This window comes from Dermochelys coriacea, chromosome 1, assembly GCF_009764565.3.
Source record: "Dermochelys coriacea isolate rDerCor1 chromosome 1, rDerCor1.pri.v4, whole genome shotgun sequence".
Lineage (NCBI taxonomy): Eukaryota > Metazoa > Chordata > Testudines > Dermochelyidae > Dermochelys > Dermochelys coriacea.
Genome location: NC_050068.2, coordinates 241,379,446 through 241,396,868, shown reverse-complemented (window position 1 = coordinate 241,396,868; position 17,423 = coordinate 241,379,446). Strand labels below are relative to the sequence as shown.

The window sequence follows — 17,423 nt, the reverse complement described above, 5'->3', positions numbered from 1 at the left end:
TTAACTGGGTTTCTATCTTGTTTAGTTCCCTTTAATTGAGGCAAGTGATGAAATTTCAGAGTGAACCAACAGAAGGTCATTTATTTTAGAACACAACTAAATCTGAATAGGGACCCAAACGTATGTAAAACAGAATGGTTGCCATCCTCTCTTTCCTTCATTGAAGCACCAAGGGCCCAGTCCTGCAAGGTGTTAAGCATCTCCTATGTCTCCCTGCATGGCTCAATGGGAGCTGAGGACACTGAGCACCTTGCAGGATCAGGTACAACTGCCTGGCCGAGCTTTTTCCCCGACTCCTGGGTTAGAGGGACTTATGCAGAACACTCTTACAGGTACAGACCCAGCAGCAAAGGAGAAGGAGTCCCACCCTTTAGCTCTCTCTGCAGCTGGTTCTGATGGATAAGGTTGTGTCTTTCCTCTCTCTTGCAGGTTTCGTCTCCACTGCCATCGAATCGTTAATGATAACATTTTCACCAACCTGATCCTCTTTTTCATCTTGCTCAGCAGCATCTCCCTGGCAGCTGAGGACCCTGTTCGACACTACTCCTTTAGGAACCAAGTATGCTTCCCATCCTTCCTCCTTCCCTCACAACATGTTAAGAGTATGATTCAACCAGATCATGAACCCATGCCAGAATAAACTAATGGCAGTGCAGAGAGGGCTGTATAGAAGACTTCTGGGGCTGGCTTGAGTAGGCCAAGGGAAATCAATGGGCTTGCAGAGAAGGCAAGCCAGGGCAGAATTTGGCCTCAGATCAATATCACAAGCATCTGCTGGGGAAAGGGGTCAAGAGCGAAGGGAGACAAAATGTTTTTCTATTGGGATTTTGGATAGGGCAGGTTACAATAAGACTAGGATATAGAAGCATATGTTGGATTTCAAATAATCCTTCATTTTTCAAGCCCTTTTGGAACTTCAGCTCTCCTGCCATGTACCTGCCTTTCACTTGAGAAATTATGGGCCTAATTCTGACCTTCCTTATACTGGCATAAATCAAAAGTAATTATCTGCAGGTCAGTGCAGTCACACTGTTTTGAGGACTACTAAGATTAGAATCGGGCCGTCGGCATTTGAGTTCAGGCTGTAAAGCTATAATCAAGCTGGAGATAACCCCCATAAGTGTGTTAAATGCCTCTACTGACCAGGCTGTGGGGGTCACTCAGCCCAGAAATGCATTCTAATCTACCATTCTAAAAGCTCTTATTAGCCCTCATAGACGTTCACTGCTTTCCTGAGTTTGCCTCGATTATTCTGGGTTGGCACAGAACCCAGAAAAGTCAGCGGTTATGTGTGAGACAACTTCTTGGAGCCTTTGTATGTGAGACAACATTTTGGAGTCTTTCTAGTCTAGTTCTGGAAGAGCTTGGAAGACTTTGACAGTAGCTAAATTTTTTGTAAAGCTTGTTAAAGCTTAATTTAATGCTGAATGTTCAACTGTCCCTCAAAAACACACACACGCACAACACAAAGTCTAGTTAGTGGAGGCATAGTACATGTTCCTGGGTTTATCTCAGCTTTTATCATAGTTTTGCATTTCACCTTTAAGGAGAGCACTGAAAAATATAATCTGACCTATGTGATTGATTGCCCACTGGTGCATTGCTGAATGTACTTACTATGGAGGCCTAAATAAATGTCAGTATATGTTGGCTCTGCAATTGACATACCTGGGGCAGTATTTCCACAGAAGCTCTAGCAGAGAGCTGTAGCTAAAGGGGATCCAACAGTTACTACTGGATGAAGAGCTGGAAGTTTGGGGCAAAATCTTGTCTTGCGTATTTGAACCCAGTAATGTTGTATGAAAATCTCTCCTTAATTTTTGCAGGTACAAGTTTTTAAAATGCATCATGTAAGGGGACACTGGCAAGATGTTAGGGTTGCGAAAGTGACCTGCCTTTACAGTATGACAGATTCAAGATTGTACCCTGCCCTGCACAGGGTAAAATTGCAAGCAGCCTAACTCCCTTTCTGCATCCACACAGGGACAACACAGTCTGGTCCATGCGCTATCCTGTGCACCAGAACTCTGCAGGGCTATTGCCGCTCTTGGCAACTCTCCAAAGTCGGCAAAGGAGTGTGGGGAGACCCTGTCTCTGCACTGGCCATTGGACCATACTTGCCATCCTAGGGTGGAGCAATGGCTGAGTTCTCCGTATTCCCAAGGGCTTGTGCCCTGAATGCACAAAAGAAATTTGGTGCCTAATTCCCAATTTTGGGACCGTTGCAATGCTCAAAAGTCCTGCTGAACCATGGAGGTGCCTAAACTCACTCGGCACCGAAGTTTTTGCAGTAAAACTTCTCTACACACCCAAATTTCTGTTTCTGAGCATGTGCACTGCTGCCTTCCTCTAGGCATCTGGGCACCTTTCTCCCACCTAAGCCCTAAAGCAATTCACAAACGGCAAGACAGGCATTCAGCTGCCTAAGTCATGTGCAGGGCCCAATCCAATAGGCATCCCCCACTGGTAAATTCCTACAAAACAGCCAGGAGGCGGGGAGGACTAGGACCTCCCTCATATGACTCTTTGAGACAGACAGAGAACATACTAGCACAAGAGTGACCTGATAGCCCAGAGGTTAGAGCACTCACGTGGGAGACCCAGAATCCAGTCCCCCTGCTCCAACGATTCATTATTTACCCAGAGTTCAACAGGAGAGACTGAGAAGCCCCACATCAGAATATCCCAGAGCCCAATAGTTAGAGCACTCACCTAAGAGGTGACAGATCCTTGTTAAGATCCCTTTTCCCCCTCAGGCAGAAGGGGAACTTCAACCAAGAGTCTCCCACATACCAAGTGAGTACCCTAACCATTGGGCCAAATAATTATGAGAGAGCTCCTTTCCCCCCAACACACATACCCTGAACTTCTTGGTAAAAGAGCATAGGCATCTAATGCCAAGATAGGGTTCACAGCTGAGAATTGTTAACAGAGATAGGTGCTTCCCTGCAGCCGGACTTATGTTCCTATCTCTGAGACAGGGATGGACACACCCCTGTCATCAGCATCTCCCGTTGGCTAGCTGAGGCCTACCTAGCATACTGGCTTTTGTGAATCACAGGCAAAGGTGCCAACTTCTTCCTACTCATTTTAGGAGCTTAGGTGCCTAACTCATGCTTTGTGAATTGCAGTGATTTCATAGTCTAAAAGTTAAGCATTATGTCACAACACTGAGTGTCACAACGCTTAACTACCTTTGTGCATTCAGGCCCATGCCTCTAGGACAGGGGTGGGAAAACTTTTTGGCCCTAGGGCCACATCAGGTACAGAAATTGCATGGAGGGTCAGATAGAGAAGGCTGGGGGAGGCTATGCTTCCCCAAACCGCGAGGCATGACCTGGCCCCCACCCCCATTCCAGACCCCCGGAACTCCCATCCCCATTCAACCTCTGTGCTCCCCACTCCTGACTACCCCCCAGGACTCCTGCATCCTATCCAAACACCCCTGCTCTCTGCCCCCTGACCATACCCCCGGGACACCCGTCCCTGTCCAATCCCCCCTGCTCCCCACCCCCTGACCATCCCTGGGATCCCACCCCAATACAATCTCCCCTGCTCCCCACCCCCTGACCGCCCCCTATCTAACCCTCCCTGCTCTCCCCGCCCCACGTTAACTGTGGGGTGGGGGAAAGGGGGGCTCACTCCTTTTCCTGTGTGTTTCCCCTGCTCGTTTTGCTGCTCTCCCTGGCAGTTGGGCAGGGCTCACTCCCTATCTGGGCTTGGCTGGCAGGAGCTCAGGGGGCCAGAGGGAAGGGTCCTGTGGGCCAGATGTGGCCCACGGGCCGTAGTTTGCCCCCCCTCTGCTCTAGCAACTGCATCTCCACACCAACCCCAGCACCAACCAGCCTGTGCCTTAAGACCCAATTGAGCCCTATATAATTATATACTTGAAGTGAGAAGTCATTCCAGCCCAGCAGGATTGTTTTGACTTTAATTTGTCCATAGATAGAATACCTTTAAATAATAATAAACACACCAGCTGGTATAAGACCTGCCAGTAAATAAAGCTGCATACAGAGGTGACCTGCAGTCACTTCCTTCAGGCACAACTTTGTTTATATGTGAAACCTGTGCTAGATGGTGCTTTTGGGCCAGATTCAAAAGTGTGCTCCAGCTGCCTTGTACAGCTCTGGTGAGGCAAAACATCTGCAAACCCAGCTTAATCAACCAGTTTAATCAAGTTTATATCTGCTTTGTAGCACCGGAGTGATGCAAAGCAGCCAGAGGGTACCAGTGAATCTGGCCCATTGATTTATAAAATTATTCTACTGATATAATAATCAACTGTCAAAACCACAGCAGACTGGAATAAGGAGGACATTTCCAGTTATAATATTGCAAAATTAATGGAGGTTGTATTTGGAGCCTGAGCATTCTTGAAATGGTCCTTTTCATTTTCAAGTTACCAAGACACACATGGTCAAACCCAGCCTGACTTCCATGGAATTCTCTGGTTCAAATTCAGCTGTGACTCTTAGTGGATTATTACATTCTGAGTGTAAGTTGCTAGGCAGTGTAACTTGCCCCTGTTTGACAATTGGGCTGGACTCTGGTCTTATTTACATTGTATAATCCAATGTAACTCCACTGGATGCAATAGTTACTCTATATTTACATGGTACAATAATAAACTGGAATCTAGCCAATCAGCATAAATTCTCTACATTTACACCATGTCTGGATTTGACCATAAAATCTAGAGACAGGAAAGATCTACTGTGTGATGCAGTCCATCTCCCTGCCATTGAAAGATTGTTTACTATTTCTTTGTCCAGTCCGGCTTTACATTTGCCAAGAGATGAGGCTTCTGCCACTTCTCTTGGGAGACTATTAAATGTAAAGCTTAATCAAACTAGCAAGAGAGTAAGCCAAAGAGAAGACATTTACAATTTGCATGGCTAATAGTGCAGTTGGGAGAGTCCAGGAGATTTGACTCTGACATGGATATTCTCCTTCGTCTCAAATATATAGGGTCAAATTCTGGTCCTGCTTTGGGTGTCACTTTACACCTCGGGACCTGCCATTCTCTCTTGTGTCACTCTAGACAAAAAGCTATGATTATGTTTAATTTGCAAATGTATATGTTTGTTATTCCCCCAATTCATGACAAATCAGCATAGAAAAAAAAAAAAGCTGCCCCTGAACAGCAATTTGGAGCCTTTTCCCCCTCCATTGTAAAGGACACAGAAAAACTTGAATGGAAGTTAATAAAAAGAAATCACACGTTTCCCACAGAGAGACCAGATATCCTTGTATTCTCCATTTGGAAATGTCTTTGGGAAACCCTTGAATTCTTTATAAAATTAAATTAAATAAAAAAATATTATTTTGCCTCTGAAGCCACATGGGATTGTAACTCACAGCAAAGATTTCATTAATATGCTGCCTATATCCTGTACCAAGAACTTCATTGTATTCAACAGGATGTTCTCACCAAACCATTTCCCATCTATTCCTTCCTGCCCTCCTATTAAAAGACTTGTGCATTTTGATTCTGAATGGTGATTTCTCATTCCAGTGATCACTCACTGATCTACCCCTCCACCCCTATTCCCTTTTGTTTTACAGATTCTCTTTTATTTTGATATAGTTTTTACTGTCATTTTCACCATTGAAATTGCTCTGAAGGTAAAGTCCCCATCTTCTCTTCCATTATTATCTGTGACTTATAAACCTACTAGTTCTCTGCCTCTATCTGTTGCTAACACACATGCCTGTTTGTATTGGGTCACGCTCAGTACCACTAACCCGATTGTGCTTATTTTTCAGATCCTAGGCAATGCAGACTATGTCTTCACTAGTATCTTTACATTAGAAATTATTCTTAAGGTAACCAATCTGAGCAATACACTTCTCTCTCTTTCTCTCTCAGTCTTTGTATCACTTTAAATCTCATTGTTATCTCCACAGACAGGATTTTTTTTTTGTTTTTTAGCTTAGTAGTAGTTGTCTAAGCTTCTAAACAGATCTTTTGTACAATTTTGATATTCAAATGGCATTAGTTATTTAAGGCCAGTGTCAGCATGATGCTGCATTGGGGAGTCAATATGAAGGGATGATTCTCTCAGGAAATATTAGACAGGGACAAAGAAAAGAGCAAACAGGCCAGAAATTTACCCCAGCAGTTGCCAATCGTTTCAGGACAACAGTACATGTGTACCATACTAAGAACCATGAGCATGCAAGCCTCTCACATGTGGAACTCGCACTGCAGAACAGCACTGTGTGAATCAATGCCCTTCTTCCCTCACACAGTTTGGCATGCCAAAACCCAAAGTGAAGCTCTGAGTTCTACACCATCATGAGACTGCAGTTTGTAGCAGCCAGAAGTCCCTTGTGGCTCAATGGGAGACAAACAGCAGAATTCCATAGGGGCCCAGCACAGAAGCTCATTGTTAAGGTCTGGAGGAGGAGCCTAGAATACCAGTCACTAAAGAATGAAGGCCCATAACTGGGACGGGTACTGGTAGTTGAAAATCTCTGATCCAGAGAATGAAACTGCCTGGCTTAATACCCCCTTCTGATTTTTCAGGGGAACACCCTGGCCACAAGGAAATGGAACAGGAGAATAGTTTGGCAATGAAGAAAATAAAAATCTGTTGCCTCTGTCTTAATTCTCATTTTCCCAAAAACTAATATTTTAAATAACAGTAATCAAGCAATGTCCTGGCTCTCTAGATGCAGGGTTCAGTTGGCAGCTTGCTTTTTACTCAGTGAATTGATGTTATGCGCTGGCGGATGGCAGCATTCTCCTTGGAGCTGCTGAGATCTCATAATTCAGACAGCTAATACAATATCCAAATGAACACTGGAAGGGCAGGATGCTCCCTGAATGTTAGAAACTGGGCTTGTCTGTTTGGCTTCAAAGCACCAAAACCACAGTGCTGTCCAAAGAGGCTCACACTTTTTGTTGTGCTGCTGCATGCAGTGTGTGTGCCCATTAAATCTAACACCCACAAAAAATAACATGTTAAAAAGGAAAGCAGCAATATTAAATATAAGTTTAGTTCAACCTTTAGCTCTCTGTACAAGAGCATTTGACTTGATGGTAGTATACCACTAATGGCCCAGTCCCGCTCCCACTGATATGAATGGCAAAGCTTTAATTGATTTCAGTGGGAGTGGGATCAGGTCCCAACGTTTTATCTAACAAATCCACTAGCAGAGTGGTCTGTTTTCCCCTGGAGGAGTAAACCTAGTAACTATTTCTGGGATTCAATCCTGGTCCCATTGAAGTCAATGGCAAAACTCTTGTTAAATTCAGTGGAACCAGGATTTCAACCCTGGGCTTTTTCCAGGTATAACTGATAGGAGAGCAGGGACTGAGCACAGGGTTAGGAGTTAGGAAATCCTGAGTTCTAATCCTGTCTCTGCTAGGGTCCTGTAGTTTGACTTCAAGACAAGTCACTTAATCTCTCAGGGCCTGTTTCTCCACTGTCTTGCATCTTGTACAGTCTTTTACATGAGCACCAAGTAGGTGTAAAGAGTTGCCTTGACTGGACAAGCACAAATGACCGTACAAAGCTCAAGACAGTGGAGAATTTGTAATATTGGGTTGATAACACTTCCCTACCTCACAGTGTTGTGATGACCGTTAATTAATTAATGTCTGTACAATGTTTTGAACATATAAAGTGCTGTATAAGCAAAGACTATAATTCTTCTTTAAAATGGTATTGCAGTTGCTTTGGTCAGTGCCACAGGTGGAAAGCAGACACTGGATTATACACTCTTTAAGTATCTTCCCTGAATATAGTGAAATCTTCCAACAGGCAGTAAAGAACCACTGTTCATACAGTACTGAAATCCAGCAGAGCGTCCCATCCTGATTTCAATGGTGTCTTCTTTCTTTCAAGATTGCCATACAAAATACAAGCAGTAAAGGGCATCTTTACCACCTTTGTCATGGCAAGAACCCTCCCTTCCCCCAATCAAATGTGTCCATAAGTATAAATTCTAAATTGAGGCCAGAGTTTATACTTCCTTCCCTTCTGAGTTCTGTCTGACTGATTGATTGGTAGGCAGTTCCTAATGCCATAGATGTTTGGTAAATAAAGTCATGCACTATATCATGCTGTCTTCAGCGCTCCTTTGACTGGAATTGCCATGGATAGCCAGGGCTGGAAACTGCCAGGAAGTACACTATCTGGACTAATAGCAGGAACCAGAGAACCCATATAAGTTTGTGTATCCTTCACAATCCAATTGGACTTAGCCTCTGATTGTTCTTCTCCTGCTTTGATCAGCCTGATTAAAGCTAATCATTTTCAGAAACCGCAATGCTAGTCTCATCTAGTTGTGTTTTGAGATGGGTCTTGCCCATAAAATTCAAATCAGGGTCTGAACTTTTCCAAAAAGATGCTCCCTTTCTGTGGGACAGAGGGAATTCTAAGGCTCCAGAACTATTTATTGACAATGTAAATAGAGAGAGGTTTGAACCAAAACTCCAGGTCTAAAAACTTCTGGACATCCCAAAGTTCAGAGGTTTTTAGGCCTGGAGTTTTGTTCAGACCCATCTGTATTTACACTCTATAAATAAAGTTTCAAAGCTGGAAAATTCCACCTGCCCCACAGAAAGGGAACATCTTTTTCTCAGAATCTCATTGTTATTCAATAGAATACACCTTCTGGGGCAGGGAATAACTAGTACAGGAAGTGGAATTTTAATGTTCCAAGGGTGGAAGGTGTTCCTGTTGACTGTTCTCCCTAGTACAGTAGCCTTAGTCTATTGTCCCATGGAATCTTTCCTTAGGATTTGTGAGAAAGGAACAGAGTGAAGAGAGGGGAAATATACGTTTCATTTCTTGAACAAAATTACAGGGACCAAACTGGGGCTGAATTTGAGGGAAAGCAAGTAGAGAGGACATGGGATTGAGTTTCTGAATCTAGGGAATGAACCAAATCAAAAGGGAATTCTGCCTATTGTTTCAGCCCTGGCCTAAATCATAATCCCAAGTGATTCAGTTGTTGTTCTCGCTCAGAGGGAGGAGGTCTCAGCTGTCCACTCCAGATGGTATTGCCCAGGAAAATATCCCAAGAAACAGTCCCTTTTTATGTAATATTTTTATTCAGCCTAGTCCTGGAAACCTTTATAAAATGCAGGCATCTTAGTCATAAGTGCCTTGCTATTAAAGATAAAGGGGAAGGCATTTGGTTGCAAAGAGTTGTTTTTGCAAACATCCACTGTGTTGCTTTGCTATTTCTAAGTTAACTTTATGTTCTCTGTATGCTCTAATTCTAAGGAAGAATTACTGTTGGCCCCAAATGAGCACCCTCTTCCCAGATGGGCTGGACACTGGCTTGAAACTTTTCCTCATATATTCTCATGATAGTTATTTTACCCTGTCTCCCACTTCATTTTCTTTCCACTGGGACCCAACCTGTCCACTGGGGTTTTGAGGTAAAATGACTGCTGCGTTAAAAATATTGCCCTTCCTTCATATATACACCTTGAGCACTACAAGTTGGACTTAGTCTGAGAGATGGTCCCCAAATAGCTGCTAATGGCAAAGTTTGTTTGTGTCTCCATGTGCCTCCTCGCAGATGACCGCATATGGAGCTTTCCTCCACAAAGGCTCCTTCTGCAGGAACTACTTCAACATCCTAGACTTGCTGGTGGTCAGCGTGTCTCTCATCTCCTTTGGGATCCAGTGAGTGAGCCATTCTTGACTGAGATAATTTACTGGTCTGTTGGGAGGGCAGGAGGGAGAGGGGAGGTACTAGATGGGTTATGTTGGCTTGTCTGTACAAGATTTTTTTATTTTTTACACTCCCCAGAACAACAACAGTCTTCTTGAAGCCTCAGAATTGTTTTCCAGACTCATTCAGCAAGTGGCTTATACTAGCAAGGCTCAATATGAATTGGGTCATGCTGTCTGTCGGTAATGACCTGGAGCAGGAGATATCGGAGATAGCAAATGAAAGAGAAGAGCGTAGTCCAGTGGTTAAGATAAGGAACTGGGAGTCATGAAGCTCTTGGCTCTCCTATATACTGCCCTCAGTGACTCCTTCTGTAAAATGGGGTAATATAGATCTACTTCACAGAGGTGCTCTTCCTTAAGAAATGCTTGCAAGACACTTTGAGAGCCTAGGGAGAATCCTACAAAAAAATTACAAAGTTGTTGTTGTTGTTGTTGTTATTACCCAAGCACTCCTTCCATAAACCTTACCAAGCGTATGGAACCACTTGGTTCTGTTAGAACTTTCTGCCTCACACGGAAGATCCGAGGATAAAGCCAGGGTAATTCCTATATAACAAGAACCCAGCTGATCCTGAAGCAACTCTTTCTTGTTCCTATTATGTGAATAACAGCTTCCTTAGGGCCTGATCCAGAGCCCATTGAAGTCAACAGAAACATTCCCTTTGACTTCAGTGGGTTTTCTATCAGCTTCTTAATAACTGTTCAGTGCTCATTTTGGCGATTATCCGCAGCCCTTGAGCTTGTTCAGGCTCTTCATATGCTAGCAAAAGGAGAATGTTCCCAAAAGCTGTAGGCAGGGGCCTTACACAGTACAACTGCAGGAGGGACTCTTCATGAGGGGCTCACTCCTGCACGGTGCTGACTCAGCACTCTGCCCTAGATGTAGCAAAGCACTCATCCACATGCTTAATGTTAAGCACATAAGTAGTCCCACTGAATTCAAGGGGACATTTCATCTGCTTAAAGTTTAGTACATGCTTAAATGTTTTGCTGGATCAGAACCCAAACGCTCAGCACCTTGCCAAGTCGAGCTCCAGGTTGGTTGAGGAACCTTTAAATTCATGAGACACCAGGAATTAACTGTTGTGTTCCTTTCTTCTGTTAGCATTTCAGCGATGTGCTTCTTTGTGCCCTTATCTTATAATGTCTTGCGATGATTGCATCTTGACACTGTTTTCCATTGCACGTCTTTCGTGTATTTGGTAGCTTGTCCTGTTCGAGAGAGCCCTCCCTGTGTTCTGATCGTTTTGTGAATACAATGGAGATAGCTAACTCTAGTGAGATGTACCCTTGGACTCTGATCAAGAGGCAGGGCCCATCAGTAGGGTAGCTTCCCAGCCTATCTCAGTGCTTTCCGAAGTGCCCCCTAAAAGCTCCTTCCTTTCACAGAAAGTTCTGAAACATGGCTAAAGTTACATTTTAAAAAACTAGATGTATTTTGAGGAGAGTATCTACCATTCTTGATGTCTCTGAATTATATATTTATTCACATCAAGGGCTCGGTTCAAATGAAATGATTTGTAAGGAACTTGCTTGTGTGTGTGCGCACATGCACCACTGCCCTCTAGTGTACTAAATTACACTATGATAATCTGTCATAAACCCTATACTACCAACAGCTAATGGAGATTCTTCTTTAGCCAAAATTGAAGTAGCCTATGCCTTTGAAGCAGAAGGTACCGAATTCTACCCCTGTTGTCACCTTGATGCTTTCAGTGGCATGGCATACAGCAAAGGGATGACTCTGAATTGTTTGGCGGCCTTGGATTTCTTACAGTATTTACAAATGGGAAATTGTTGGTGAAACTCCAGAATCCATCTGTTCCCTCAGGTAGGTCACTTCCTATTGTTACTGTAAAAGCTAATGTACTACTACTCTATTCCAGGTCCAGTGCCATCAACGTAGTGAAGATCTTACGTGTCCTGCGAGTGCTCAGACCGCTGAGGGCCATCAACAGAGCCAAGGGACTAAAGGTTAGAGAAATCCTGATCCCCACAAGTAGTTCTCAAGGCTAGAAACCCAGGTTACTTCAGTCAAGAAGTACCAGCCTTTTCACACCGCTCGAGTAGTGTTTAAAGGATCACTGACAAGGCTGGAGGGCCTAATGCACTAACTTTAGGTTGGTTTGCAGATAGGTTGGCTGTGTTTCTTGCCTTCTCTCTATCAGCCAGGTCCCTTCACCTGACCAGGAAGGGTATTCATATAGATGAGGATTCTACTGCTCTCTGAGCTGAGTTCTGATCTTTTCTACACATTTCTGCCTGCTCACAAGACTACAGCTCACAGTCCAGGGAGTCTTTTCTTCCTTTCCTGAGACACCAGTTTATGGAGCTTGTAAACTGGGATTCTTATATTTTTGCTGAATCCTTGGGCTTCTCCCATAGCAACAGCAGCTCAGGATGGTCCCTCAGTTACTCTTGCCCCTGTCTTTCCTTTTCAGCACGTGGTCCAGTGTGTATTTGTAGCCATCAGAACCATCGGAAACATTGTGATCGTCACCACTTTGTTGCAGTTCATGTTTGCCTGCATTGGAGTTCAGTTGTTCAAGGTAAAACCATTGGGTCCATTCATTTATCCATCCCACTGAATCATCTTCTCTGGCAGCGGGGGGGGGGGGGGGGGGAATAGTGTGGAGAAGTGTAGGGGAAGGGGAAATGGAGGTTTGCATGGAGCAGAAACCATCCTCAGTACTGTCAGATAGGAGGCCTGGGTTAAGCAGTAATCTCCCAGGCTCCCATTAGCCAAGTTCCGAGGACACAAGACCAGGCGTGTCGCAAAACCTCAGATCATGAGAACCGAAGCAGCACTTTGCCACCCTCTCCCAGAAGTTTGTGACATAACATCAATAGCAGTGGGGCTTTTCTCGGGGAATGTCCACATCCATGTCTTGTACAACTGAAGGGACTCCAGATGAATGCTGAATGTTCCTTCTGTCCTCTCCCTTTGGTTTCTCCTTTTATACTCCATCCTCCTGACACCAGTTGTTACTCAGCTCTTCATGGAGACACATAGTCAGTTAAGCAAGGAGAAAGTGCAGTCTCCTTGCTACACTGATCAACCATAATGAAGGCAGACTTCACTCTTCTTCTCTCATTCTCCCCTAGGGCAAACTATATAGCTGCAGTGATAGTTCCAAGCAAACAGAAGCAGAATGCAGGTAAGTCTGGCCTTTCCCAGGCAGCTGCATTTCTCAGCTCTGCTCTAACAGGGTCTAACTTGGAAACTGAAAATCTCTCTTGTTTTCCTTCTGCCGTCCAACAACAGGGGGCATTATATTTCGTACAAAGACGGAGAGGTCACCCACCCAATGATCCAGCCCCGCAATTGGGAGAACAGCAAGTTTGACTTTGACAACGTCTTGACTGCCATGATGGCACTCTTCACTGTTTCAACCTTTGAGGGCTGGCCAGAGTGAGTGCACAGCTGATCAGGGGGTCAAAAGGCTTGGTGATGGGGAGCAGTGCAACTTCCCCATTCATTTCTAAGGGAAAATCAAAATCTAGCCATTAATCTTCCCTCGTCTAAATTTTCATGCAGTGTTGCTTAACAGCTGCCACACCCCAGCCCAGTGCCTGCATTTCAGAGGTGGGTGAAGTGATTTCTATAATATCCCTTATCATCCACTCAGCAGAGTTATGAGGCTTAATTAGTGTTTGTAAAGTGTTTTGATATCTTTAAAGGAAGGTGATAGAAAAGTGCAGAGGAGAAGTCATAGCAGCATTAGTATTTCTGTATATGAAGATTGTAAGCTCCTTGGTGCCAGGCCTATTACCCCTTTCACACTTTCAGTTCTCAGCAAATACTGATGAGTAATAGAAGCAATACTAATATTTTGATTACTACTGATTAATATTAACATTATTATTCTTTCAACCAAGTGAAAGCAGTTGTTCCCATTTTGACAGTTCCAGTTAGATGCCCAGTACCAAATGCTTGATATTGTAGAATACTATGTGTATAATAGCTCCCGGCCATGCGATACTTTATCTGTGCTGTGAACTGCATGTGAGGCACGTTATCAATAGTTACAGAAAATGGTAAGTTTTTTCACAGGGCAATGCCACCATTGCCAGGCTGGTGTGAAATGCGACAGCACAGGCCTGTCCATGCTGGTGAGACACAAGATGTCTCACAGTGCCATCCTGTCTGTGCCAGGGGGGCCCGGCATTTCTCTCATTACCATTACATCAGGGTGACTCAGGCATGAGCTGTCTCATGACCTTACCCTGTTCATGCTAGCCAGGCTCAAGAGCTTCCTCTTGTTGGTGCCAGCATGAATTCAAATAGTTTAAAGTGCCAAGATCATGCTTCCTTTCAGAACTCCTGTGAACAGCCCCAAACTAGGACCAAGTTCCCAACAAATTGGACTGTTCCTTCTTTATCTGTACTATATTAAATGAAGGGGCACATCTTCTATTTTAACCTTTTAAAGAATTAAACTTCAGAAAGCCCTGAACCCACAGCAGAGTTGAACAGATAAATTAAGATCTAGATCTGAACTTTCACAAAAGTTTGGGAGTCAGATCAGGAGGTTTAGTGTGTGTCTTGTCTCCGTATAAAACTAAGTCATTTTTCGATATTGATAAAATTAGAAGAAAATAGCTAAAACTTAGACTCCCACCATCTTACTTACATAGCCCAGGGGGGTATCATGAGACAATTATGTTGGAATTTTTCTAAGTGTCTGCATTGGGTTTCTCTTCACCTTTAGGCTACTGTACAAATCCATTGATTCTCACATGGAGGACGTTGGACCCATCTATAACCACAGGGTGGAGATCTCCATTTTCTTCATTATCTATATCATCATCATCGCTTTCTTCATGATGAACATCTTCGTTGGTTTCGTCATTGTCACGTTTCAGGAACAAGGAGAGCAGGAATACAAGAACTGTGAGCTGGACAAGAACCAGGTAACTTATGGCTGCATAGTGCAACCAAAGGCATGAAATACTACCCAAAGGAAATACACAAGGGCTAAAATACAGCCGGAGTGGAACACATGAGGGCTATCAAAGGGATAAAGCACTATGCTGTCACTATTTGTCATCATTCAAGAACCAGGGAAAAGAATTTCTTTTTAAAGGCCCATACATAGAGCCAAATTCTGCTGTAACACCTGTGCAACCACACTGACTTCATTGGGATTGCATGAGTGTAATTGAGGGCAGAATGTGGCCCACAGGAAGTACAGATGGAGGCTCCAGTAAGTAGAATGTATTTATTTACATTGTGATCTAAAAGAAATTCCATACCAAAAAAAATTGTTATTGAAATATATTAATGTTTTACACCTGAGGCAACCCACCTATCAGATGCATGGAATGAAAATACAGGAGCAGGTATATATACATGAAAGGATGGGGGTTGCTTTACCAAGTGTGAGGTCAGTCTAACGAGCTAAATCAATTAACAGCAGGATACCAAGGGAGGGAAAATAACTTCTGAAGTGGTAAGAAAGTGGCCCATTACAGACAGTTGATAAACTTAATTTCCCCAATACTAATTTCTCCCTACTGTTACTCACACCTTCTTGTCAACTGTCTGTAATAAGCCACTCTCTTACCACTTCAAAAGTTATTTTTCCTCCCTTGTAGCCTGCTGTTAATTGATTTAGGTCATTAGACTGACCTCACACTTGGTACAGCAACCCCCATCCTTTCATGTATTTATACCTGCTCCTGTATTTTCACTCCATGCATCTGATGAAGTGGGTTCAACCCATGGAAGCTTATGCCCAAATAAATTTGTTAGTCTCTAAGGTGCCACAAGGACTTCTTGTTATTTTTGCTTATTTTTTTAATCTCTCCTTTCTCTTCAATAGCGTCAATGTGTTGAGTATGCCCTGAAGGCCCGCCCCCTGCGGAGGTACATCCCTAAGAACCAGTACCAATACAAAGTGTGGTATGTGGTGAATTCCACCTATTTTGAGTACCTGATGTTCGTTCTCATCCTGCTGAACACCATCTGCCTCGCCATGCAGGTAAGTCAGAGATCAGAAAGCACTATAGGTGTGTGGGTGGGCAGCCCTTCAGCTGGGAGGATGTGGGAGTCTGGCAGGGCTTTAAGTTGCTCCCCAACCTATAACTCCCCTGGGGTGAGAAGGAAGAGACCTGATTCTCTTGTTTGTTAATGACATTGGCCAAATTCATTCCTGGTGAAAAAACACTGAAACCATGAATCTGGCTCTCCTCCTCTTTCCAAGAGGTCACTGTGATGGGGGAAGGCCAGATGGCTATAGTAAAGTAATGGGAGACAGATACATTAGCCATAGGCTAAACAATCCCTGTTACCAGGATAAGTAAATGGCCGCTGCTCCAGGTCAATTAAGATCTTTCCAGAAGGCAAGGAGGACAGCTGGCTTAATTGGGACACCTGAAGCCAATCAGGCCAAAACTAGTTAAAAGCCTCCCAGTTAGTCAGGTGGGTGCAAGTGTCAGGAGCTGTAGGAGGAAGTCATGCTGTTAGAGAGACTGACCAGTACAAACCATATCAGACACAAGGAAAGAGGCCCTGAGGTAAGGGTGAAGTAGATCTTGAGGAAGTGGGGGCTGCTGTGGGGAAGTGGCCCAGGGAATTGTACATGTCCTGTTTCTAAAAAGTCAGCTACCATAACTGATACTATTAGGGTCCCTGGGCTGGAGCCTGGAGTAGAGGGTGGACCTGGGCTTCACCCTTTGCCCCCCAGTTAATCACTGAGACTGGGAGACAACAGAGACTGCAAGGGAGGGTAGCTTCTCCTCACCTCCCTTGCTGGCTTATGATGAAAATGGCTCAGTAGGCTGTGACCCTTGCCTCTAGAGAGAGAAGGGATATGTGGAGGGGTCACAGTGAGCCTCTGAGGCTAGCGAAATCCACCAGGAAACAGGGACCCACAGAAACAAGGACAGAGCCTTGTCACAGCACCAATAACTTAATTCTGTTTATCCTCAATTAAAAAAGAAAACACAGCGAAGTCACAGTACAATTAAATGGCAATCCAAAGAACAAATGAATTCACAAGCCATGGACAAAAGCCTCTGAAAAGTAGAAGTAGGCCTGAACCAATACCTCAGATATAAATACCCCCTATAACTCCAGGGAGGGCCAACACCCAGATCTGAACTTTGCATCTCACCCCTTTCCTGATTGGAAAGAGAGGACAAATATCTGGGGAAGAAAAGAAAGAGAGGTGGAAATGGAAGAGAAAAAGTCACTAGTATCATCTTTACTCTGTATCTGTTCTTGCATTGCTGAATGAAGACTAAGACATTTGAATTCACTATGAGAACACACCCAATACTACATTGATGGCCACATATTCAAAGGGGGTCCCAGTCTTCTACATCATGGGTGCAGTTTTAGGTTTTGCACCTATGCTACTTCACAACTAAGTTATTGCCCATTTTGTCAACTACACATTGTGTGCGAACTTGCATTTGCTCATGCAGGTTAGGTAATTAGGTGCTTATATTTGCAGAGGATGCATTTGAAAACTCAGCCAATAGGTTCAAATTCTATCCTTTGATGTGTATTTATGGCAATGAGAGTCAGGCACATACAATTAAGGGCAGAATTTGTCTCAAAGAATGAAGTGTTGTAGCAGACCTGCAGCCTATTAGGACTGCTTCCTTTCCTTCCTGGAGACTTGCTGTGTTCAAAAGCAAAGCTTCTGGAAGCCATGCCAGACAAGGAAACTAATTAGTGATGTAGTGAGAGATATAATACTGTCATGGATCAGT

The 17,423-nt window shown here is 43.9% G+C and overlaps 1 protein-coding gene across 2 annotated transcripts in view; it reads left to right on the top strand.

Moving 5' to 3' along the window:
* The window catches only part of CACNA1C (calcium voltage-gated channel subunit alpha1 C), a 721,739-nt gene that overhangs the window by 595,505 nt on the left and 108,811 nt on the right, over positions 1 to 17,423 (top strand). Inside the window, exons 20-29 of one of the 2 annotated variants that reach the window (XM_043517771.1) lie at positions 430 to 559; positions 5,569 to 5,628; positions 5,770 to 5,829; positions 9,544 to 9,650; positions 11,588 to 11,675; positions 12,143 to 12,250; positions 12,807 to 12,859; positions 12,967 to 13,113; positions 14,414 to 14,615; positions 15,527 to 15,685. In XM_043517771.1, coding sequence (XP_043373706.1) covers positions 430 to 559; positions 5,569 to 5,628; positions 5,770 to 5,829; positions 9,544 to 9,650; positions 11,588 to 11,675; positions 12,143 to 12,250; positions 12,807 to 12,859; positions 12,967 to 13,113; positions 14,414 to 14,615; positions 15,527 to 15,685 — 1,114 coding nt within the window. The remainder of the gene's footprint in view (positions 1 to 429; positions 560 to 5,568; positions 5,629 to 5,769; positions 5,830 to 9,543; positions 9,651 to 11,587; positions 11,676 to 12,142; positions 12,251 to 12,806; positions 12,860 to 12,966; positions 13,114 to 14,413; positions 14,616 to 15,526; positions 15,686 to 17,423) is intronic. The other variant, XM_043517767.1, reaches the window with a different exon arrangement.